This window comes from Myxine glutinosa, chromosome 6, assembly GCF_964187855.1.
Source record: "Myxine glutinosa chromosome 6, kmMyxGlut1.1, whole genome shotgun sequence".
Classification (NCBI taxonomy): Eukaryota; Metazoa; Chordata; class Myxini; order Myxiniformes; family Myxinidae; genus Myxine; species Myxine glutinosa.
In genome coordinates, this window is record NC_136266.1 from 162,061,303 (window position 1) to 162,086,043 (window position 24,741).

At 46.7% G+C, this 24,741-nt stretch overlaps 3 protein-coding genes across 4 annotated transcripts in view; 2 read left to right on the forward strand and 1 right to left on the reverse strand.

The window, feature by feature from the left end:
• LOC144892693 (protein FAM200C-like) overlaps positions 1-24,741 on the reverse strand; it is a 1,175,895-nt gene that overhangs the window by 380,195 nt on the left and 770,959 nt on the right. The window lies entirely within an intron of this gene.
• On the forward strand, positions 5,570-22,176 carry PARK7 (Parkinsonism associated deglycase). Its single transcript, XM_068118865.2, has 6 exons — positions 5,570-5,782; positions 6,526-6,627; positions 7,906-7,965; positions 12,231-12,300; positions 19,968-20,054; positions 20,876-22,176. The coding sequence occupies exons 1-6, from the start codon at positions 5,660-5,662 to the stop codon at positions 21,034-21,036; spliced, it is 603 nt and encodes a 200-aa protein (XP_067974966.1). The 5' UTR covers positions 5,570-5,659; the 3' UTR covers positions 21,037-22,176.
• The window catches only part of KCNAB2 (potassium voltage-gated channel subfamily A regulatory beta subunit 2), a 214,426-nt gene continuing 212,103 nt past the window's right edge, over positions 22,419-24,741 (forward strand). Inside the window, exon 1 of one of the 2 annotated variants that reach the window (XM_078780853.1) lies at positions 22,419-22,682. The gene's annotated coding sequence lies outside the window, so the exon portion shown is untranslated. The remainder of the gene's footprint in view (positions 22,683-24,741) is intronic. The other variant, XM_078780851.1, reaches the window with a different exon arrangement.

The following is a 24,741-nucleotide window of genomic DNA, read 5'->3' on the forward strand; positions in this document are numbered from 1 at the left end:
CGATTCTGGAGGGGCGTGTGTAGCGGTTACCGCTGGATGCACACAATCGCCTTGCACCGGCCAGAACACGGCCAGACGCGCCTCTCCCGGGCATGCCCGGACTCACTGTTCCCGGGCACGCCCGAACCTCCCGGGCACACCCGCTATCGCCTTTCCAGGGCTCGCCCAGAGCGTCCGGGCATGCCCGCTATCGCCTTTCCAGGGCTCGCCCAGAGCGTCCGGGCATGCCCGCTCTCGCCTTTCCAGTGCTCGTCCAGAGCGCCCGGGCACGCCCAGCCTCGACTTGCCAGGCCGCAGCCAAACACGCCCGGGCAGGTCCAGACTCGCCTCTCCAAGGCTCGCCCTTGACACCCGGGCATGCCCGGTATAGCTTTTGCCGGGCAAACTTCCCAACATAAATGTGTATATATATTGCTGCCCGATAAACGGGCTTTTGTCAGAATACCTGAGCTGTTTTGTTTCAATAAAGCAACTCGGACGAATTCCGTCTTTGGTCGCGTCAATTCTTTCGACTCGCGTTGGAGCGCAGCTCCTTCAGTTTGATGGATGGTGTTTTATTGATGGCAAAGATGGTTTTGGATTCAGATCTTAATATATCCTTTAAATCAGAAAATAAAAAGAAATGGCAAAGACCAAATTATTGACACCCCAGATTTAATATTTAGTAGCACACAAGGCCTTTGGACAAAATAACTGCAGTCAAGTGCTTCCTATAGACATGAATAACACATGCAACCAAACCAACACAGCCGCCAAACTAACAAATGCGCCAAACCAACACATTCGCCAAAATAACACACGCGCCAAACCAACACATCTGCCAAACTAGCAAATGCGCCAAACCAACACATTCGCCAAACTAACACATGCGCCAAACCAACACATCCACCAAACTAACACATCCACCAAACTAACACATCCACCAAACTAACACATCCACCAAACTAACACATCCGCGAGACTAACACATCCGCCAAACAAACACATCCACAAAACAAACACATGCGCCAAACTAACACATCCACCAAACTAACACATCCACCAAACTAACACATCCACCAAACTAACACATCCACCAAACTAACACATCCGCGAGACTAACACATCCGCCAAACTAACACATCCGCGAGACTAACACATCCACCAAACTAACACATCCGCGAGACTAACACATCCGCCAAACAAACACATCCACAAAACCAACACATCCGCAAAACAAACACACCTTCCAAACAAGCCAAAAATGTTTTACTCGAATTCCTTATCCTAAAAATCTGAAATTGCATACACATGAGCTTCGACAAATTTGTATTGAAATATTAAATTTATGACATCATAGGTCACATGGTTTGGCAGCCATATTGGATTGAAGGAAAATAACAAATAATTATATCTCTGAAACTGCTTACCCTATCGATGCGAATTTTTACAAGTGTCATCTAACACCATTGTTGCATATCGATTGAAAATGATAATGTCGTAAGTCACGTGGTTTGGCAGCCATCTTGGATAGAAAAACGAACCTTTTCCGATCAACACGAAACTTCACAAACATTATTCCCTACCCATACATATGCAGAGTGTACATTTTAAAAGTCATATGTCATGTGGTATGGCAGCCATATTAGCTTCAAAGCCGATATTTAAAAAAATCCCTTCTCTGAAACTGCATCACCGATCGATGTGAAACCTGGCATGTCTGGTAAAAATGTGATACTTGAGAACAGCTGAAGGGATTTCAATCAAACTTGTTTATTTTAGGACAGTGAACGGATGCATCTACCCGTTGTGGGACTATGCGGAGGCATATTCGCAACACAGGCGCATTGTTCTATTTTATTCCTGAATTGTGTCGCCATAACACAAACTTCGATGACATTTTCTTTCAACAGAATGGAGCAACTTGCCACACAAGCGATGAAACCAGGCAACTCTTGCAAGGAACATTTCCAAATCATGTTGTTTCACGATTTCAGAACATTCCATTACTTGCATCCAGCTGACCTTCCATCGCCAGATTTTTTGTGGGACTATTAAAGTCCAAGAACTATGGGACGATACCACTGAGCTCTATAATATGGAGGAACTGCCAGCCAATGAGAGTGCATTTTCTGATGAGGCCATGTGGCCACCATATTGGGACTCACTACCGACGTAAAGTTCCATGGGAAACAATGTGGAGGAAATTGAAGATGACCAGGTTTTAAAATAAACTGTGAGTTTTTATTTTTATCGGGCTTTTCCATGTTGTGGGGAGTACCAAGATGGCGGCCGGCCTCGTTATATTTTGATCAGTGGACAATACCAAGACCATTATGATTAACTGAACTGAAAAACAACATCAGACATGAAATAAGCCGCATTTTTCCTGAAACAATTCAGCAAGTTGTGGACAATTAATTTTTCCGCTGCATCTGTTTTTTCGCTGCAGGAATGCATGTGTGTATTAAGGGAGTTTACCTGAGGTCATTTTTTAAAATGAATAAATGGTAGTACCAGGCACCAATAGTTCCAGATTGTGTTCTTTCAACTGTCTGGCATCTTTAATATTTACTGTCCAGATTAAACAATTTATCAACAAGACAAATGTGTCCATGAATTAATTGTCACCCTGGCACAAAAAAAAACGCAACAAAAAGTGGGACTAATCGGGATTGCTAGCCATTTTATAGAAATATAATTGTGATGTTGATAAAATAGCAGCTTTTGCGTCGGTAACCTAATAGTGGGGCAGATATGTGCTGCAATTGTTCACTTTCTGTTAAAAGCACCAAATTTGGCATGAGGACTGTTTTCAAGGGGTTAATAAAAATTAGATATCGTGCCATCACCGAAATTCACGTTAAGTGCCATTAAGAGGATGTTTTCAAAATGGCGGCCATTTTGAACCGGAAGTGAATTTGACTCGCCAGAAAACCTCTAAATATTTATAACTTGGCTGAAAAACATGATCAAATGCACAACACAACTCAAATTTCACATAAAAATCATCTGCTATTTCTAAAGTTTCTTCCGCTCTACTAAGCGCTCTGAGATGAATGCCTCACACTGCTTCTTACCAACATCCTCTATCTGTCGCATCCTTGATATTCCGGCCTCGTCTGCTACTACCTTGGTATCAAAGACGATCAGGTCGGTGCTTTCCGCTTCAAAAGGGTTACCCAATTCTTCAAAAACTTGCACAAGAGATTTGACATCTTGGTGGAATGCTGCTTGGTAACTTTTCTGTGCTTAATGGTGGTAGTTTGCCTCGTGACTTGCCTCAGGAGCCATACCCACTTCGAAGTCGTTGATGAGCCGTGCCACCTCAGGGCCGGATAGCATCCATCTGCGAAGAGCGCAGGGATTTTTAGTCAGGCTCACGGCCCCTCCATCACCCTTGACCATTGCGTTGTTCTGCTCGTGCGCCTGATCGATGGCAATTGCAGAAAATCTTCTGGGGGTTTTGTTGATGGTGAACAAGTCCTGCTTGAATGCCTCTGCTACTTCTGGTGCTTTCTTATCCAGTGTGTGCATATCGCGTACATGTATAAGAAGCCAACGGGCATAGTTTAGGTGGTTCAGAGCAAAAAACCATGGCAGCATATTGTAAACCGCATCCACGTACATGTCAAAGTCAGCCTGGCGAAGAGACTTCAGGAAAACAAGGAGGAGAAGCTCCAGTTGTAGTGCTGTGTGCCAGTCCTGGAACTGCGGCACTGTCGACCTCTGCTGAGCGCACCACGCATCAAAGAGAAGGGCGCCATCAACCATTCCACCCACGTACCTCTGGTACACTCTCTGAAGCAGAATAAATAACGAGCCGCCGTTACTTGATGGGCCCTTCGGGTGCTGGCCTTGAGAAATGATTCTGCTGTTCCTGGCGTTGCAACGTTTGCATCTGCAAGGGACACTGTCCATCCACTACCTTGAAGCCACTGTCCTATCACCTTCAAAAACGCCATCTCGATACGGAGACCACCAAACACTATCACGAACTTATCTCCACCCTAATTGTCACGCCATGTCCACTGAATGTCTTTGGCTACAGCATATAAGGGCTGATCAAAGGCGATCACCAGAACTTGACCGGGATTCAAGTGATTAACAGAAAGCTTTATCACGTCCATGGCATGTCTTATCATAGCAACTGATTTGGCTTGATCAAGGAAGAGTGGCAACAGCGCTGAAATGGCGACTGAAGTGGGTGGCGTACAGGATGGTCGAGATGAGTGGAAAGCGGCCCAAGAAAAGTTTGTCTTTTCTCCTACACTTTCATGGTAAAGCACGATGGCGCTGGACTGCTCGAGCCATTTTGACTCATCTTTCAGGCCGCGAGCAAAGGAACTTTCATCCGATTTGATTTTCGAGGCTGTAGCTGGAAGCTGGGCCTTACCTGCTGTTGCTGGCACTGGGGTAACATCGGTGTACGCTTCCTTGGCAGTTCCTTTATAGATTTGCCGGTATCATGTGATGAAATATTGATAGCTGCTCGCTTGGTACCAGGAGCATCTGCCGATGGATGTTGAAACAAAGATATCCCAGTGCCGTGAAAGGAATCTTTTGCCGTCGTCGAACTCAGGTTGTGGTCAATATTGTCCATGGCAGCCGGTGTGAAAATAAGCGGAGATTTGACGGACACACTGCACCCTCGTCCCAGTAACGGCGACACACTTCATTTCCAAGATCTGTCGAGATGCTCAAAACTCTATCGTATGAAATGGAGATTCCTACGGAGTACACCTCCGTAGGATTCCCAAAAACCACCTCCGTGCCAAAAAACTCGACTTAACGGGAAATTTTGAGATGGCTCTATGTCAGATATTTACCACGACATGAACAACTAGTTCTAACATTCCTGAAAATTTGGTGCTTTTAACAGAAAATGAACAATTTAGCCAAAAATCTGCACATATCTGCCCCACTAGCCACTATAAAGCTAAGCACGTGTTCAGAGCGGTTGTTTAATGGGTGGCGACGTGGCGTCACTTCCTGGGTATCTTAATATGGCCGCCGCTCGGCTTCACAATCGCTCAACCAAATAGACAGCGGAGTTCTTTTATCCAGTTAGTGTAATGATCACTGATTTACAAATAATGGTTTATGGCAGAGGGGAATCTCTACAGGACTACGTTTACCTTCATAGACATGATAATGATATAAGATGATGGTGACGACGTATGATCGCTTACGCTTCATGGAATCCTCTTCTTCTTCAAGCAATTCGTTGTTTCTCCAATATAGGGTAGAGACCGCTAAGGAATTATAGTCGTCATCCAAATTCCAGTCAGTGGTAACTTCGAATCTACATTCCAAAAGCTTCAGTCACGAGTCTTTCATTGTAATGTTTTTTTATTTTCATTTGACCTGTTTTCTGGATTTATATCCACTGTTAAAGCGCGTATGATTTTATTTTAATTAAACCGTGTAAAGACGCATGGTCGTATTGCTGAGCTGGGCTGTCGCTTCTCTTTTTAACTTTGAATTGACGCAATTAAAATCGATAATAACAAAGCTTCTTTGATTGTATAACCGTATAAGTAGCTGATAAATATTTTAAATGAAATTTTAGCGAAGCGGTAATCGTTTTGAGAGCTGGCCTTTTGAAGACTGCGGTGTGATTGGCTGTGGGTGTGGGATAAAAAAAAAAAGGTTTCCACCATGAGGTGATTGGCTGTGGATGGTAGTGGCTGTGCTGAGGGTCAAAGCGGCGATGGCAGCGAAACGGGCTCTCGTTATCCTGGCTAAGGGAGCTGAGGAGATGGAAACGGTCATCCCGACTGACGTTCTTCGTAGAGCGGGGGTACGGAACCGAGCTCGGCTGCAGCGAGTGTGGCCATTGCGTGCTTTCTCGACCCGTGGTTTGAGATTGTAATTCATAATTGCAGAAAAATGGCTCATGTCTGTTTGTTGTTGCTTATTCGTTCTTTGTGTTTCATTTCCAATTGTAACTCATTCTAATGGCTTCTGCTTGTTATTTAAACGATACTCCCCTCAGCTCTTCCCCCCCCCCCCCCCCCCCATTCCACTGAGGTTAGCAACGAGTAATCTTTTTTGGAGATGCTAAATATACTCACACCCTACTAATCTGGGCTATTGCTTTTAAATACATGTTACTGATCAAGGATAAGTAAGTAATTCGCTTAATATAGTATCAATGACAAGCACCGTCCTTTATAACATTGTAGCTCAAATGCCTTTTTAGATCCTAATAAACGACGGGTTCAAGGTCTTGAATGATCACTTACTAAAGAAGAACCCCACCCCATCTCTCCCACCCCTCCCACCCCTCCCACCCCTCCCACCCCTCCCACCCCCTCCTCCATCTCTTCCACTCCTCCCACCCCTCCTACACCTCCTCCTCCATCCCCTCCCTCCCTCTCACCCCCACCCACTCCCCCACCCACTCTCCCATCCCCACCCCTCCCTCCCTCCCAATCCTCCATCATTGTGACGAGATTTGTGTCGACGCTCTTATTTGCCACCATATTGATTTTCAATCTTGCGAACTGGTTTGTGCCATGGCACATTTGTCCCACTTTACAGATCAAAGTGACTGTGGCTGGATTGTCAGGTGTGGACGCCGTTCAGTGCAGTCGAGATGTCATGATCTGCCCAGACAGTAGCCTGGATAAAGCAGCTGCAGAGGTACATTATATCTCGGGTTTGTACAGGATTGCCTTCCATATTGACAACTCGCCTTACGATGATGTCAAGCAGCACTTTTCATTACTTATGACAGGCAAAGCATACATTTTGATTGCTTGATCAATTCTTATTGTCCGCTCTAGCAGGGAAAATGGCTTTAAAATGCCTGTTGTTGATCAATTAATATGACCCTGCTGCAAAGCCGCAATGAGCCTGCGAAGCCAAAGCCTCTTGCCACTATTTTACCCATCACGATGGCATCAGTAGGTTAGGTAGTTGGTAGTAGGTAGGTGTAGTGGGTACCGTACTTAGTTCAAAATGACACCATTTGCATTCTGGATGAGATTAAAATTTATAAAATTTACTTCTTGATTAATTCGGTGAACTTCGGATATTCCGTCTCAACTTCGGATATTTCCGGCCGTGAAAATCTTTCCCCTACGGCCGTGAGATTTCTAAAAAAAATAATTCTTCGTCAATTTTAGAATATTTGACGCCGTTTTCAGCCTCCGAAACGCGGTAATAAGCTTTTTTTGAAATATTTTTTCAAATGCTCGAATCTCATTGGTGTCTGATGTTTGGTGAAGATTTTCGTTGAAGATAACCAGGGCCCGTGTGGGCCCAGGGAACGAGGTTGGTCTTAAAGTATTCTAATTACAAATTAGACGTGCATAAGATTGTGAATCAAACAAAGACGGGTGAAACAAACTCCTATTGAACTTTTTCGCAATTCTTTATGCATACTTCCGCATCCACAAGATGGTGGCCTCCATGGAGCGATTTGGTGCGTCAAAGCTTCGAAATTCTCAAAGGATCCAGCAAAATCTGGCTTTTCAACATGATACGTACGCGTTCATTCACAACGCCGGCTATTATTGTGTGAAGGCATCATCAATGTCTTGTACCGGATAAGCAGTGATGCAAGATTTTTTCCCCCCCCTCCGATTATTCAAAATATCTGATTCGATAAATTTTTGTTGGCCTTTGCGTATCTGTCAGAACAAGGTCTCCAACTTGAGCTGTGTCGATGAAAAGTTCTAACATGACATTGACTTTCATCATATATTAAACTGAGTGCCTCTGCGGTCATGTAATGCATCATCTAATGTTGTTTTTTTTTTTTTTTTCCACTGCTCTTGGTGCTGAGAGGCTTTGCTCTTTACTGAAGTGCTTTTCGATGAAAAAAAAAGAAAAAGTGATCCATATGAATAGCTACCACAATTGAGTTTAGCCGGAATGCTATTTATGACCTATCTTGAATGCATACTGTTTCCCCAGGGTCCTTATGATGTTGTCATCCTGCCTGGCGGGAATGAAGGTGCTCAGAATCTCCGAGAAGTGAGATTTATATTCCAGAGAGGAAGTTTTGCTGATTTCATTGACTAATGTTATTCATTTATTTGACATTGTTGTTTGTACCTGGAATGGTGCCTTGCAATTGATAGTTTCATTGTGACGTCATTTCGACATCCATTACGTCGGGTGTTCCCCATTACGGAGGAGAAGGGTCAGAGGCAAGATTTATTTTGTCAAGCGCAAAATAGTGTGAAACTTTTTGAAGTCATCACCCACCGCAAGTTTAACAACAGTCCACCAATGATCATTTTAAAATGTTATTTTGCTTGTTTCATGTCTCTTCCAAAATGGCAGTCGACCAGCGAACGGTCACGGAAAGCTATCAATTGGGACCAGGGCAGGCAAGATAACATGGCAAAAAAAAAAACTTGGGGGGATATTGTAATTTGCTCCGTTTGTCTGTCTGTCCGTCACGGTAAAATTCACCAAAATCCAGAAATATGGCAGAAATTCACCCAACTCGATCGTTATCACCACATGGCAAGACGGTGCGAGAGCAGTATCATTTTTGGCCCCTCCCCCTGGCACATTTTCAATGAAACTTTGTATATGCAATTACCATTGGGTGACACATGAGCTGTGTAACGATTTTTACTTGCGACATGTTACAGGTCTACAAGAGATTTGCGTTGCTGTTGCTGTTCTTGCTGTTCTTGTTTGTGGTCAATTTTTGAAATGTGCACCTGTTGGTCGACAGCTGCCGGACCACACCCACATCTCTCACTTGACTCCACCTTCCATAGCACAGAGACAAAATTATATATATGGCCGCTATCTTGGTTTTCTGGTGCGCCGAACACATTAGGCCTGTATGCCTCTGCTGATTATGCACTGTCCGGATTTGTTGCATCAGATTTCCATTGGCTTTGTTTGTTATTTACGATTAGGGATTCAGAAAAATCGAATCATGTCGAATAATAGTTAGGTTTAATCAAGCGTTGTGTTATGCGAATTACTAAAGAAAAGCTTTGTGTAATTTTTGAACGGGCCTCATGTTGGGGTCAAGCAATCCATGACTGTGTGACGAATCTGCTCCTTCTGATATAACAGTGGGGAGGGTGGCATGCGTAAGAAGTGTCGACTTGATTATTTAATATCACATTAAATGTGTGTTTCCCAGTCGTGCTTTTCATCTTTTAAGAGTGCTTTAAATGCACGTTCCCCAATTGGCCCATTACCGGATTTTCTCACTGGTTGTGACCACAATGTGGTCATTCTTGGTTGGATTTGACCCCCTGTGCATGTCCCAGGGGCTGGGGACTTGGGGTCATAATGGTCAAAAACCTTGACCTAAACCTAAAAACCTTATCTTTTAAACTCAAAATTTGACTGGTTGATTCCTCGTTGAACTTTCTCTGCCATCTTTCAACATTGCTCTAGGTGGGAAGTGTGGGTATCTGCATGCCATCGGCTTCATTCTAGTTTTTTTTTAATGCCTCTGCTGACAAAGTCGCCTGAGGCATTATGTTTTCTGGTTGTCCGTCCTTCTGGGCTAAACCTCGTTTTTCTCAGCAACCATATGTCCGATTGAGACAAAACTTTCAGGGTAGGAGTGACACACATGCAGAATGTTTTTTTTTGATAATTGTGACATCATAGGTGACGTGGTATGGTAGCCATCTTGGATTAGAAGCAAATGAAAAAATTATTTCTCAGAAACCGCTGAATGGAAAAATGTGAAACTTGGCACATTGTCAAGTACTCCCAATGGGGAACAAAAGCATGATGATGATATCATAGATCAAGTGGTATACAACACAACAACATGCATTTTAAGGCCATTTTCCCTGCTAGAGCGGGGGTTAGCCTTGCGGTCCCCATGACAATCTTCTCCATTTTGCCCTATTTTCTGCATCTCTCCTTGTTAACCCCCTTGCCCGCATTTCTTCTTCCACCATCTTTAGCCAAGTCTTTCTCGGTCTTCCCCGTCCTCTACTTCCTTCTACATTCATTTCCATCACTTCTCAACCAGTCACTTTCATCCTTCCTCAACACATGACCAAACCATCTCAACCTGTTTCTCTTCACAGCATCAATCACAGGCTCTATTCCCATCATCTTTCGCAATTCATCATTTGTCTTCCTCTCTCTCAACGATACTCCGCACATCCACCGAACCATTCGCATTTCCACCCTTTCCAGCCTTCGTTGCTGCTCTACATTTGAATGTAGCTGCCACACTGGTTAATGACCCTCTCAGACCACAACATTTTTGATAAATCCACTCAGCGCACATTGTACATTGAATGGAGTTCACTCCGACACCCTTCCTGCACACAGCACATGGCCACTTCCCAGTTCTTTCCACCTCACCACATGCTTTACCACTTGCCATCACCTTCGTCTTTCCTATATTCACCTTCAGACCATTTGTCTCCATACATTCCTTCCACTTGTTCATTTTTTTCCTTCAGTCCATCCATACTTTCCGCAATCAACACCAGATCATCTGCATACAACAACTCCCACGGCAAACCCTCCTTTACGTTCTGAGCCAGCACCTCCATCACAGCTACAAATAGTAGTGGACCTAGTACCGACCCCTGATGCACTCCCACCTTCACCTCAAACTCACCACTGTTCCCGTCCTTCGTCCTTACAGCTGTGCGCACTCTTTTGTACATTGCCATCACTGCTCTGATCAACCATTCCTCCACTTCTCACTTCCTCAATGCCCATGTCAATACTTCGCGTGGAACCCTATGGAATGCTTTCTCCAGATCAACAAACGCAAGAAACAACGTCTTCCTCTTCTCCATGTACTTCTCCTGCAACTGCCTCACAATAAAGAGCGCGTCTGTCATTCCTCTTCCTGGCATAAATTCAAACTGCATTTCGTCGATCTTCACCTTCTTCCTTATCCTCCTCTCCAACACCCTTTCCAATACCTTCATTCCATGCTCCAATAACTTTATCGCTCGGTACGAGCCACACTCCAGAGGGTCACCTTTCCCCTTGTATAGAGGGACGAGGGTACTCAGTTCTCAATCCACTGGAATGCGGCCTTCTTTCACCACCAGATTACAGATCTCTGTCATTCTCTTCACACCCCAACTTCCTGCTGCCTTCAACATATCCATGGTATACCAGCCAAAAATGTTTCGATCGAATTCCTTATCCTAAAAATCTGAAATTGCATGCACATGATCCCATTTGTATTGAAATATTAAATTTATGACATCCTGGTGTTGGCTTAGCGGTTAGGGTGCCGGCTTGGGATCCTTGGATCCTGGGTTTGAATCCCGATCGATCGCTGAATTAACGCCAGGGTGGTTGACTCAGCCTGTCATCCTTCCGAGGTCGGCAAATTGAGTACCAGCATTCTGGGATGAATGATCACGGTGTGTACCCCGGTTTCGAATAGGTACACCGTATCCCTGCGCATCGTAAGAGGCGACCAAGGGTTGGCGTCAGGAAGGGCATCCGGCCATAAAAACATTGCCTCAAACAGGGAACCATGATTGTCATGGGGCCCGGAAGGCTAACCCCCGCTCTGGCGGGGAAAATGGCCTTAAAACGATCATTCATTAATTCATTCATAGGTCACATGGTTTGGCAGCTGTTTTCGATTGAAGGAAAATATTAAATAATTATATCTCTGAAACTGCTCACCCTGTCGATGTGAAATTTTACAAATATCTAACGGCACTGTTGCATATAGTTTGAAAATGATGTCATAGTAGGTCACGTGGTTTGGCAGCCATCTTGCATAGAAAAACGAACCTTATCCGATCAACACGAAACTTCACAAACGTGATCCCCTACCCATACATATGCATAGTGATGGCATCTACCCGTTGTGGGACAATGCGAGGCATATTGGCGACAGCCGTATTGTTCTAGTTTTTTTTTGTTTTGTTTTTTTCCCCTTCTCTCTTTGCCTTTACCTGCATTCTTATTTCTTCTTGATGTTTATACTTTGATGTCTTCTGGGTTGGTTTCTTTGTCAGTAAAGTTTTTATTTATTTAGTTATTATTTAATATAAAAAAATTGTGATCTGTAAGCGCCCAAAAAAGGCCAACCCCTGATCTGTGGGGAAAAATGGCCTCTAAAGGTGGTTCGATTCCCATCATTATGATCCTTGGCGGTTTAGGAACGAGTTTGTGCATTAGATCCACCATTTTTTTTATGCTTAAGGAGGACATTTAGTCTGAAATAATTCTGTCCAACACTATGTTTATTCAATTGCATGTTGCCCTTTTATAGTGACAATGTCTGTAAGGTTTGACTTTTTTTTTTTTTGCAGTCATCTGCAGTTAAGACTTTGCTCAAGTCCCAAGATGAGAGGAAAGGTCTCATTGCTGCCATCTGTGCTGGTAAGCTTTCTGATTCTAGGTTTTCCTTAGTAAATGCCAAGAACAACCATATGGATTTTTATTTAATAATTTTTGTATACAGCATCGAGGCTCGTGTAAGAGCTAGCACATTGAACATGAAAACGTACAATGAAGGGAGCGGGAGACAAGAGGGGAGGGAGAGGGAAGCATACAAGCACAACAACGGCAGAGAACAGGGACGTCGGTAGATCTGTGGGAGGTGGAGGGCTGGGGGAGGAGGGAGGGGTACATGGTATAAAGCAAATGAGCATGATTAGGATTTTCAGGAAAGAAGTTGGGGATTGAAAGAGGTGGATTTGGGGTGTTTTAATGGGGGTAGAAAAGATCAAGGTTTTGGTTGGGGGAAGATAAGAGATAGTGGTGAACAGCTGTTTTAAAGACCTGGAGGGAGGAGAGGGAATCGGTAGAAGACAGAAAAAAAACAAAACACACACAACAACCACCACCTGGAGAGAGACCGACCCAGAGAGACCGACCCAGAGAGACCGACCCAGAGAGAGAGACCCAGAGAGAGAGACCCAGAGAGAGAGACCCAGAGAGAGAGACCCAGAGAGAGAGAGAGAGAGACCCAGAGAGAGAGAGAGAGAGACCCAGAGAGAGAGAGAGAGACCCAGAGAGAGAGAGAGAGACCCAGAGAGAGAGAGAGAGAGACCCAGAGAGAGAGAGAGAGAGACCCAGAGAGAGAGAGAGAGAGACCCAGAGAGAGAGACCCAGAGAGAGAGAGAGAGAGAGAGACCCAGAGAGAGAGAGAGAGAGAGAGAGACCCAGAGAGAGAGAGAGAGACCCAGAGAGAGAGAGAGAGACCCAGAGAGAGAGAGAGAGAGACCCAGAGAGAGAGAGAGAGAGACCCAGAGAGAGAGAGAGAGAGAGAGAGACCCAGAGAGAGAGAGAGAGAGAGAGACCCAGAGAGAGAGAGAGAGAGAGAGAGAGACCCAGAGAGAGAGAGAGAGACCCAGAGAGAGAGAGAGAGACCCAGAGAGAGAGAGAGAGAGACCCAGAGAGAGAGAGAGAGAGACCCAGAGAGAGAGAGAGAGAGACCCAGAGAGAGAGAGAGAGAGACCCAGAGAGAGAGAGAGAGAGAGAGACCCAGAGAGAGAGAGAGAGAGACCCAGAGAGAGAGAGAGAGACCCAGAGAGAGAGAGAGAGACCCAGAGAGAGAGAGAGAGACCCAGAGAGAGAGAGAGAGAGACCCAGAGAGAGAGAGAGACCCAGAGAGAGAGAGAGACCCAGAGAGAGAGAGAGAGAGAGACCCAGAGAGAGAGAGAGAGAGAGACCCAGAGAGAGAGAGAGAGACCCAGAGAGAGAGAGAGAGAGACCCAGAGAGAGAGAGAGAGACCCAGAGAGAGAGAGAGAGAGACCCAGAGAGAGAGAGACCCAGAGAGAGAGAGACCCAGAGAGAGAGAGACCCAGAGAGAGAGACAGACCCAGAGACCCAGAAAGGACTTCGCACGACGGAGGATACGCAGTCGGCGACTGGCTTTGGAGGCCAGCTTGGAAATGTAGTTTTCTCAGGAAAGATCATGGCAGATAGTGAGACCCAAAAGCTTGAGTGACAGAACTTCTTCAAGAGGATTGTTCAGAGAGTTTATCCGGGGGGTTGTCCAGACGTTCTTTTCGGAGAGACATCGTGAGAGTGTGAGATTTGTCAGGATTGAAAGACACTAGGGCATTGCCCGTACTATATCTATCTATCTATCTATCTATAATTCCAGTAATCTCTGTCTGTCTGTCTGTACGTTTGTTTGTCTGTGACCGCTGTTTCTCGACAACCACGGGTCCGATATACTTTTAACTTGCCAGGTATATTGCTGGCGACCCGAGGATGTGCCTTTTCAAGGTTTCATATTAATCGGACAATTACTTACCGAGCTATGTCCAAAAAACGATTCAACCAATCAGAGAGCAGCGAACGATCGCGTGTGCCGAACGTGGCGGGCACACTCTGCCTCGGATGGCACATTTGAGAGCGTATTCATTTATTTCACGTTTGCAAACTATGTTGGCGTTAAACTATGTTTTACAACTAATAAAAACGAATTTGCGATTCATTCGCTTTCCTGCGCGTTTGTGCACGCGATGGCGATTTCTTTACCAAACTCCGGAAGCCGTTCGCTTTGGACCAAACCATTGCATGTAAATAGAGGGGGGGGGATTGTCACCACTCGCAAGCCGTTCGCTTTGGACCAAACCATTTCATGTAAATAGAGGGGGGGGATATAATTTTAGATATAGATATAGTACGGGCATGCCCTAGTATCTAAAATTATATCCCCCCCCTCTATTTACATGAAATGGTTTGGTCCAAAGCGAACGGCTTGCGAGTACGGTGACAATCCCTCCCCTCTATTTACATGCAATGGTTTGGTCCAAAGCGAACGGCTTCCGGAGTTTGGTAAAGAAATCGCCATCGCGTGCACAAACGCGCAGGAAAGCGAATGAATCGCAAATTCGGTTTTATTAGTTTTAAAACATAGTTTAACGCCAACATAGTTTGCAAACGTGAAATAAATGAATACGCTCTCAAATGTGCCATCCGAGGCAGAGTGTGTCCTCCACGTTCGGCACACGCGATCGTTCGCTGCTCTCTGATTGGTTGAATCGTTTTTTGGACATAGCTCGGTAAGTAATTGTCCGATTAATATGAAACCTTGAAAAGGCACATCCTCGGGTCCCCAGCAATATACCTGGCAAGTTAAAAGTATATCGGACCCGTGGTTGTCGAGAAACAGCGGTCACAGACAAACAGACGTACAGACAGACAGACAGAGATTACTGGAATTATAGATAGATGTTCCACTTGTTTGACCAGTTTGTGATATTATCCAGGCCTGCCAATCTGAGGGTTGAGATATGGAGTGGCAGAGAGTGGTCATCACTTAGACTACGGATTTTTATGTTAAGAAAATAGGCCTTTTATGTTTTGAAAAGCGGAATTTTTTTTTTTTTAATGTGAAAAAATCCCGAAATAATTTTTTCCCCCGTTTTATTCATTTTTTATTATTACCAAGTTTTTCAGAAATCAGTCAAAAAAAGAACAAAAAATGGTAAGCTTTTTCCTGCACAACATTAAGCACTCTGGGCTAGTAAACAGGTAAAAAATGACGTTCAGGTGCCTTTATTGCAACCGCATTGTTTGATAAGTAGAGGACTAGAAGAAATTGACAAGACCCTTTTAGGAACGGTTAAAGTAGGTGTTTGAAATCATTATCTTGGTAATGTTCTCCTTGGTGAGGCGGTGTCGGCGGTCGGTGAGGACGTTTCTGTAGACGGAGAAGGACCTTTCCACGTCGACGCTGACGATGGGGCAGTACCTCAAGAGGGGGATGTCAGCAAGCTTGACTCCAGCCGGCACACCAACCTCAGATCCGTGCTGATCTCCATCCAGGATCAAAGCCACTGTCCTCAGCACACCAATGTCGGGATTGCGCTGCAGCACCGCCTTGAACTTGGTGAGCAGGATCTCCCTACGGCAGCCTCGGATCTTTTCGAGCTCCTCCTTGGCCTGATCAAGGAGCTGGAAGGCCTTGGCCAGCTCCATGCCGGCCTCCTCCAGCTGCTTAAGGATCTTCGGGATGAACGACACGTGGGCATTTAAGAAGACCAAACTGAGCTTGATGTCCGCCTTTCCGAACAGGTCCTTGGCACTCCGGATTGCCATCGCGTCGTCATCGTTCAGCTGGTCCACAATGTCCTTGACGGCCTCGAAGTGCTCGGCGTAAAACACCGCGGCGTCGATCCACGTCCCCCACCGAGTCAGAATGGGCCCCGGGGGGAGAGAAAGATTGGGCTGCTGCTCCTTCCAAAAGACAACACGCGACGGGGCTTTGACGAACACCTTCTTCGTCGTGGCAATCAGGTCGTTGACGTCCTTGAACATTTCTCGGACTGTCTCGCAGACACGGTGGAGCGCGTGGGCAACGCAAGTCACATGCAGCAAGTCCGGGAAGAGTTCCTTCAGGGCATGGCCGGCCTTGATCATATAGGCCGCGGCGTCGCTGACGAGGACCTTGAGGCACTCCGGCTTGAAATCAGGCCAAAGATAGCGCAGCGTGTCATTGATTGCACGCACGATCTCCCCGGAGTTGGTCTTCTCCAGAAACATGCACTGGACGAGGTGGGGACGAAAGTACCCCTCCTTGGACAAGCGTCCCGCGATGATGTTGGCCACATATCGACCTGCCGAATCGGTCTTCTCGTGGACGGACAGCCAGATGGGCTGCTGTCCGAGGTCGGCACGGATCCCCGCCAAGGCCTCGTCGTAGCACATGTCGAGGTAGTGCTTTCGAATCCAGCTTTCATCGGGGATCTGGAGAGTGATGTGCTTCTCCAGGAACGACCGGAGGGCAGGGTTTTCCAATTTCGACCATGGGATGCCAGCGGCCAGCATGGCCTGGCACAGCTCCTGAGCCACGACGTCGCACTTGTGTCTCTTTCCGCCACCAAAATCCTCCATGATGGCTTGCGTGACCGTCCTCTTCTTCTTCAAGGCCAAGTTGCTCTTGTGGCGGTCTCCTCCGACATGTTGGGCCAGCTCAGACTTCTGCTTCGCCCGGAAAGTCTTTTCACAAGCTCGACAGAAAGCCGTGTCACTCGACACGTACTTGAAGGTGGCCCCATCGCCGCCAGCGTTGAATTCCTTCAGCCACTTGTCATGAAGAGCAGCACTCATCTTGATAGGAGACTTGTTCACACTTTGTGTACACTCTCTCACTGTAGTACACCGCCTCACTGCTGTACACGCTGGGGACGCAACACACGCAAGTGGACGCAACGTTTTGTTTTTGAGATCGATCGCAGTGAAAAATTTCGATCGCAGTTACAAATTTCGATCGCAGTTTAAAATTTCGAAAAATTCCTTCATTTTTTTTAGCGTTGCCAGACATTTTCGACCAAAAAGGGCATTTTATTTTATTTTTCCCGAAAAAGGGCGAAATTCTTTTTTTCTCTGAAAATAGCAAAATAATTTTTTTGTGCGCAAAAAAGCCGTTTTATGTGAAAAAATATTTTTTATTTTTTCACATAAAAATCCGATGTGCACCGCCATCAGCAAAGAGATAGGGAGGATTTTCCAAAGAGTCGGCGAGATCATTAATGAAGAACAGAAAAATCACAGGGCCCAGAACACTGCCTTTAGGAACTCCAGCCTGAACAGGAAGGGGAGATGAGAGAATTCCATTCAGGGCCACATGTTGACCGGTGAGGAAGTCCACAAGCCATGCGTGGAGGATTCCATGGATACCATAGGAAAAGAGTGGTGAGCAGGGCGAGGGCCAGACTGTATCGAAGGCACGTGATATGTCAAGGGAGACTGCTCTGATTTCCTGTTTGGCATTGAGGACCTCCATCCATTGTTGAGAAAGCAGAAGCAGCATGTCCAGAGAGAGGGTAGAATGACCTGGTCTGAATCCAAATTGATCTGAGATCAAGCCATTGGGGAAGAGGAAGGATTTGATGTTAGAAGCGATGATTGATTCCATGACCTTGCTGATGATTTGGAGCAGGCTGATTGGTCTGTAGTTGCAAAGATCTGTTATTGCTCCTTTTTTGTGTAAAGCATTAATGTTGGCTGATTTCCAAGCAGATGGCAGATGGCCTTGAGCAAAAGAGAGGGTGAAGAGAACAGAGAGAGAGGGTGAGATAGAGTGGCAGAGCAGGATTTTAGGACTTGTGGGCTGATGCCGTCTGGTCCAGTTGCAGAATCAGTCGAGGTTTGACAAAAACTTATCCACCTTGTCAGGAGAGAAGGACACAGAGTCCAGGAGCAGCTGGGTTCGACTGGGTAAGGTGGGTACAGAGAGATGGGTTCGGGACACAAGATTTTGACGCAAACGCAGAGTTTTTGAATTTAGAGATTTAGAGATTGGACAGACAACAGACAGACACATTTAGAGATTGGAATGAATATTCTAACCACCTAAAATGCTTTCAACAACAGAGAATGAAATGAATGAATGATCATTTTAAGGCCATTTTCCCCGCGAGAGCAGGGGATAGCCTTGCGGGCCCCATGACAATCATGGTTCCCTGTTTGAGGCAATGTTTTATGGCCGGATGCCCTTCCTGACGCCAACCCTTAGTTGCCTCTTACGATGCGCAGGGATATGGTGTACCTATTCTAAACCGGGGTACACACCGGGATCATTCATCCCAGCAAGCTGGTACTCAATTTACCGACCTCGGAAGGATGACAGGCTGAGTCAACCCCTCTGGTGATAATTTAGCGATCGACTGGGATTCGAACCCAGGATCCTCGGATCCCAAGCCGGCACCTTAACCGCTAAGCCAACACCAGGCTTTCAACAACAGAGATTAACCATTATCTTAGCTCCTTTGTTTACGTTTCTTATTGAGCTCCTTTTGGTGATGGATTATCTCGTCATGGCCTGTGCTTGTGCATGTAGCCTGCATCGCATTGATTCTGGTGGAGTGATGTCTCTTATTGGTTCCAAATGAGGAACTCAAGATTTCTGCATTTTAATTATGCAGAAACTATAGATTTTTTTTTTCCACCGCTGCTTCCCATTCCTTGTACATGTCCTCCTCTTTTGACACATATGATGTATATATTGTAATAAACAATTGGCCAAGCCCTATAAAAGACTCAAACCTGGTGGCACAGGACCAAGATTGCTTGAGCATGGAATCTTGAATTTATAGTGGAGTATGTTGATTGGCAGCTTGGGGATGATTATATTTATCAATTTCGTCGTATGCGCTGAGAATGAAACTTGTGCGTGCTCACTGGTATTTTTTTTGCGCATGGAGAAGTGATTGATCCCACAACCACAAGTTAAAAACTCAAACTAAAATGGTACTCGGTAGAGCGCATATCTCCACCAGGCTGAACAGTTTGTTTTACATCCCACTGATAGGCCAGATCTGAATTTGGACCTGAACCAAAATCTAATCGGCTTGGTCTTGTCACCTAACCAACTCGTCCACCAAGTTTAGTCATAACTCGTCCGTAACTTTTTAAAATATGTTGTATATCGCTTTTCACCTGATCTCTCAATGGTGAAGAATCACTTAAAAATTAAATAATTCTCATATCCCAATCCATATTCAGATCTTCACCAAAATCGAAACGATTAGTCCTTGTCACACACACACAACCTCTCCACCAAGTTTCGTCCAAATCCGTCCATACCTTTTTGAGATATCCTGCTATATATTGTTTTGGGCCTTATCTCCCAATGGTGAAGAATCGCTTAAAAAAATTCCACTAGCCGAATCTGGATCTTCACCAAAATCTAATCATTTAGTCCGTGTCACACACTACCTGTCTGCCAATTTTCGTCCGAATCCGTCCACAACTTTTTGAGATACCTTGTTCAGAGACAGACAGGCAGGAGAGAAAACGTAACCTCCATCCACCTTCGGTAGCGGAGGTAACAAGAAGCGCATGCATTTGCCATATCTCTGACACAATGAACATTCCTTTTCCCTTGTCAACAAAATGGGGGTGATGTCAACAAAATGTGCGCACTGGTTTTTAGCCTTGTCAACTTCAACTTGATGGTGCCATTTGTTTTGCCAAGAAAAGGACCTAATAATTAATGCAAAAAACATTTTGAAATGCATTAAATATTGACAAAGAGCACTGAAAAGTAACGACAAATACACTCGATTGTGTTTCTTCCCATCAGGGCCAACTGCACTCCGTGCCCATGAGATTGGCTTTGGCTGCAAGGTTACCACTCATCCTGGTGCCAAGGAAAACATGATGGAAGGAGGCAAGTCGTTCCTATGATCCGAGTTGTTTGTGTATGGTTTTGTTTGTGTGGTGTTTGTTTGGATAGTTTTTGTTCGACTTTTATGCACTCCTGAACCGTTGGACGGAATGATTTTAATACTGGTTCTTGTACTTGGGGTGTTCGTAGTATGAGGTGGTCAAAAAATTAATAACTCCCGGGTTTCAGGCTGGGGCTGCACCCCAATCTATCAGTTGAAATTTTTTTATGGAGTTTGAAACTATTAATTGTGTTGCACTCTTGGTTTTACTTGGAGCCAAACCACTGAGCTACTTGTACTGCCCACTGCAAAACGGTGGTGCAACATTGGGTGGCAGAGGTTGGATTTATTGAAAAAGAAGGCAAAATATTGATATTTGAAATTGTGTTTTACTCCATGAAGATCTGTATTAAATCCATTTTAATCCAGGTGTTCATGTTGATGTTAAAGATTACTGGAAAGGACAATAACTAAGTGAATGTTGAGCTTTGCCTGCGTGCGTGGATTTTTAAACGTGGCGAGGGAAGCAGTCGTCATAAACGAGAGATAGGGAGTGGCAAATAAATACATCAAAGGATTAGAACAAAATACCTTAAAGTGGGAATGACAGTGTAAAGTTTAAAAACACGAAATTGCATAGGAACAGCCAGAGCTTCAGCTCGAGATTGAGTGAGAGCCAACATCAGCTCGTGTTGTAACGCAAACTGAAACCACTGGGATTACTGAGCTTGATTTTTACCTTGTGCATTGACCTCTTGAACCGCAAGACTGAAATGATCTCTGAACGTTTGCGTCACGGTAAGCCCGCTTTGTTGTTTTGCAGGGCACTACAAGTACACGGAAGCGCGAGTTGAACGGGACGGCCACATCATCACGAGCCGGGGCCCAGGGACCAGCTTCGAGTTTGCTTTTGCCATCATTGATGCTCTTCTGGGTTCCGAAGTGGTTGGGAGAATAAAGGGCCCACTGATGCTCAAGGAGTGATGTACTTACTGTCGGGCTTCCATGTACTCCCTTGTTTTTCTTTTTTCTTTTTTTGCCTGCGATACAACCCTTCCCTACCTACTGTCTTGCATATCATGAAAATGTGCCCCATATGGGGAAATAAAAATTTGCTCATCGGTTTTGGCCTTTGGGTTTTTGGGCCAGATAGGTAAATGGGAGGTTGAGTTGGGGGGGAAAAAAACCACTTCCTGACTGCACTTCCTTGGCAACCGTTATTTGTACAGAACGTTACAACTTTGATTGAAATACAGCATGTATAGACTTTTTGCCTGTAAATCGTACTTATCCATGATGTCGAGGGGAGGCTGGTCGGTGATTTCAACTTTAACTTGAGCCGATAGAAATTAAAATATCATTTAATTGTTGCCACGTCCTCGTGGGAGATTCATTAGTTTCTCCGAGCTGCAAGGATTGTTCGAATGACATTCCCCTTATCCTTGAAGGTTAAACCAATTGATCATGGAGTGAAGATCTTTTGCGTGACTTCTTCCTTTACCATCCTTGCGTCGTATTCTCCCTGTTAAATGTATGCATACATGTAAGTGGTTGTGTCGAATGTAGTCGTTTTTGGTAGAGCCATTTGTACCGCTTTTCAGGTCGATTCCACTGCCAGTCTTTGATGATGCAATGAGTGAGTTGCAGCTTCCGGCAGTTTGATTTCACCAGCTTTTTTTGAGTCTACCTTGGGACAAAGGCCTCCCTCAACCTTCCAGCTCGTGATCGAGGATGTTTTATGCAATGGATGTCAAAGCAGGATTTGTAGAGGTGGAACGATGATGCTACCAAGGGCGAGCAACTTGGGACCGCTGATGACATTGTTCATGTCGAGGGTTAAAAAGGGCTATGTTGACAATTCCAGCTGCGTAGCTTCATTGACTTGCATAATGTTGGCATTACCACCTGCATTCTTTGCATTTACCTTTCCTTTGGTCATGGCATCTCTTAATTTTTGCTGTCGATTTGAACGGTCCTGCATTTGAATTCTTTACCGTTTTATCAATTCTCATCACCTTGCCTTTTGCTTGGCACGGTTTCCACCTAGTGTTCGTGCCAAGCCCCACACACTCAATAATTGCTGATCGTGCTGCTGTGTGCGCAATAAAGCTTTCAATCCTGGAACGTGCTTGATGGATCTATCACTTGGATACCAAATTAGCTGGTGTCTGTCATGCTTACCTGCCGACATTGCAGCAAAACCTCCCTTTTTTGTAGTTTGTCAACATACAAAGGAAACGTTCAATTATTAACTTATTATAAATTATTCTTATTAATTCCAAACCGAATTATCCGCGAGTTTTAACTTCAGGATTTTTTTTTTTTTTTTAAATACCTCGCAATGCCGCGTTCGACTGTCCCGAAGTGCAAACTTGACAGGTTTGACCACGTGATCGTGCGAGGGCCGTCACGTGCTCCACGAGTCGGTTTAAGTGGTGAAGGCGCAAAGGGGAGGAGTAGGGGTGGAAAGATCGGCTAACGGGGTTGGGGAGCGGCTAGTCGGAGTAACTATTCGGTGTGCTCCCTTTGGTGCGATGTTGTCCTGATCGCGGTGACGGGAACGCCGCAAGATCACGCGGCCTATCAGGCCCCCGGCGCTAGACTAGCATCTCGCCGAGATACCTGCTGAGGTACGACCGACCGATGGCACCGATCGGGCTGGGTGTTGTATATAGAAATTGGATTCTCTAATGATGCTTCTGGGGGAAAGTTATTTTAATTATACCGGAGTTTTTATTTAATTTTGACGTCACCAGTTTCCTCTTCAAAGCTCCCTTCCGCCAAACTACAACCTTATCATTCATTATATCTTCCTTATCGGGTTAGAATTGTGAAGTTTCCTTTTTTTGTGGCATTGGGGGATATTTATCTGAGTTGATGTAAAAGATCACCAAAAGTGGGTCATTGCGGTAAAGTGTTAACCCTTATTGTGCCGATTCCGACGAGGTTTGCGCTGCAGGAGCTTTGCGGCGTTTGTAAAGTGTATCGCAGCCTCACGAAGTCGAGTAGTAAGTAGTAAGTAGTACAGTACACCAACTCTTTCTCACCCCTCTCCCCATTTCTCTCCCACCCCCCCCCATCTCTCACCCACCCCCCCCCCATCTCTCACCCACACCCCCCCCCCCATCTCTCACCCACCCCCCCCCATCTCTCACCCACCCCCCATCTCTCACCCACCCCCCATCTCTCACCCACCCCCCCATCTCTCACCCACCCCCCATCTCTCACCCACCCCCCATCTCTCACCCACCCCCCCATTTCTCACCCACCCCCCCATCTCTCACCCCCCCCATCTCTCACCCACCCCCCATCTCTCACCCACCCCCCCATCTCTCACCCACCCCCCCATCTCTCACCCACCCCCCCATCTCTCACCCACCCCCCCATCTCTCACCCACCCCCCATCTCTCACCCACCCCCCATCTCTCACCCACCCCCCATCTCTCACCCACCCCCCATCTCTCACCCACCCCCCATCTCTCACCCACCCCCCATCTCTCACCCACCCCCCATCTCTCACCCACCCCCCATCTCTCACCCACCCCCCATCTCTCACCCACCCCCCCATCTCTCACCCACCCCCCATCTCTCACCCACCCCCCATCTCTCACCCCCCCATCTCTCAACCACCCCCCCATCTCTCACCCCCCCATCTCTCACCCACCCCCCATCTCTCACCCACCCCCCCCATCTCTCACCCCCCCATCTCTCACCCACCCCCCCATCTCTCACCCACCCCCCCCATCTCTCACCCACCCCCCCATCTCTCACCCACGACCCCCCCATCTCTCACCCACGACCCCCCCATCTCTCACCCACGACCCCCCCATCTCTCACCCACGACCCCCCCATCTCTCACCCACGACCCCCCATCCTTCACCCACCCCCCCATCCCTCACCCACCCCCCCCATCCCTCACCCACCCCCCCCATCTCTCACCCACCCCCCCATCTCTCACCCACCCCCCCATCTCTCACCCCCCCCGCCCATCTCTCACCCCCCCCCCCATCTCTCACCCACCTCTGCATTTCTCACCCACCCTCTGCATTTCTCACCCACCCCTCCATTTCTCCCCCTCCCATCCTCCATCCTCCCCCTCCCATCCTCCATCCTCCCCCTCCCATCCTCCATCCTCCCCCTCCCATCCTCCATCCTCCCTCTCCCGTCCTCCATCCTCCCCCTCCCGTCCTCCATCCTCCCCCTCCCGTCCTCAATCCTCCCCCTCCCGTCCTCAATCCTCCCCCTCCGGTCCTCCATCCTCCCCCTCCCGTCCTCCATCCTCCCCCTCCCGTCCTCCATCCTCCCCCTCCCGTCCTCCATCCTCCCCCTCCCGTCCTCCATCCTCCCCCTCCCGTCCTCCATCCTCCCCCTCCCGTCCTCCATCCTCCCCCTCCCGTCCTCCATCCTCCCCCTCCCGTCCTCCATCCTCCCCCTCCCGTCCTCCATCCTCCCCCTCCCGTCCTCCATCCTCCCCCTCCCGTCCTCCATCCTCCCCCTCCCGTCCTCCATCCTCCCCCACCTTTCTCCTCCTCCATCCTCGCCCACCTTTCTCCTCCTCCCCCACCTTTCTCCTCCTCCCCCACCTTTCTCCTCCTCCCCCACCTTTCTCCTCCTCCCCCACCTTTCTCCTCCTCCCCACCACCCTTTTCAGCTTTCCTCCCCCCTTTCTCAACCTCCCTTGCTCATCTC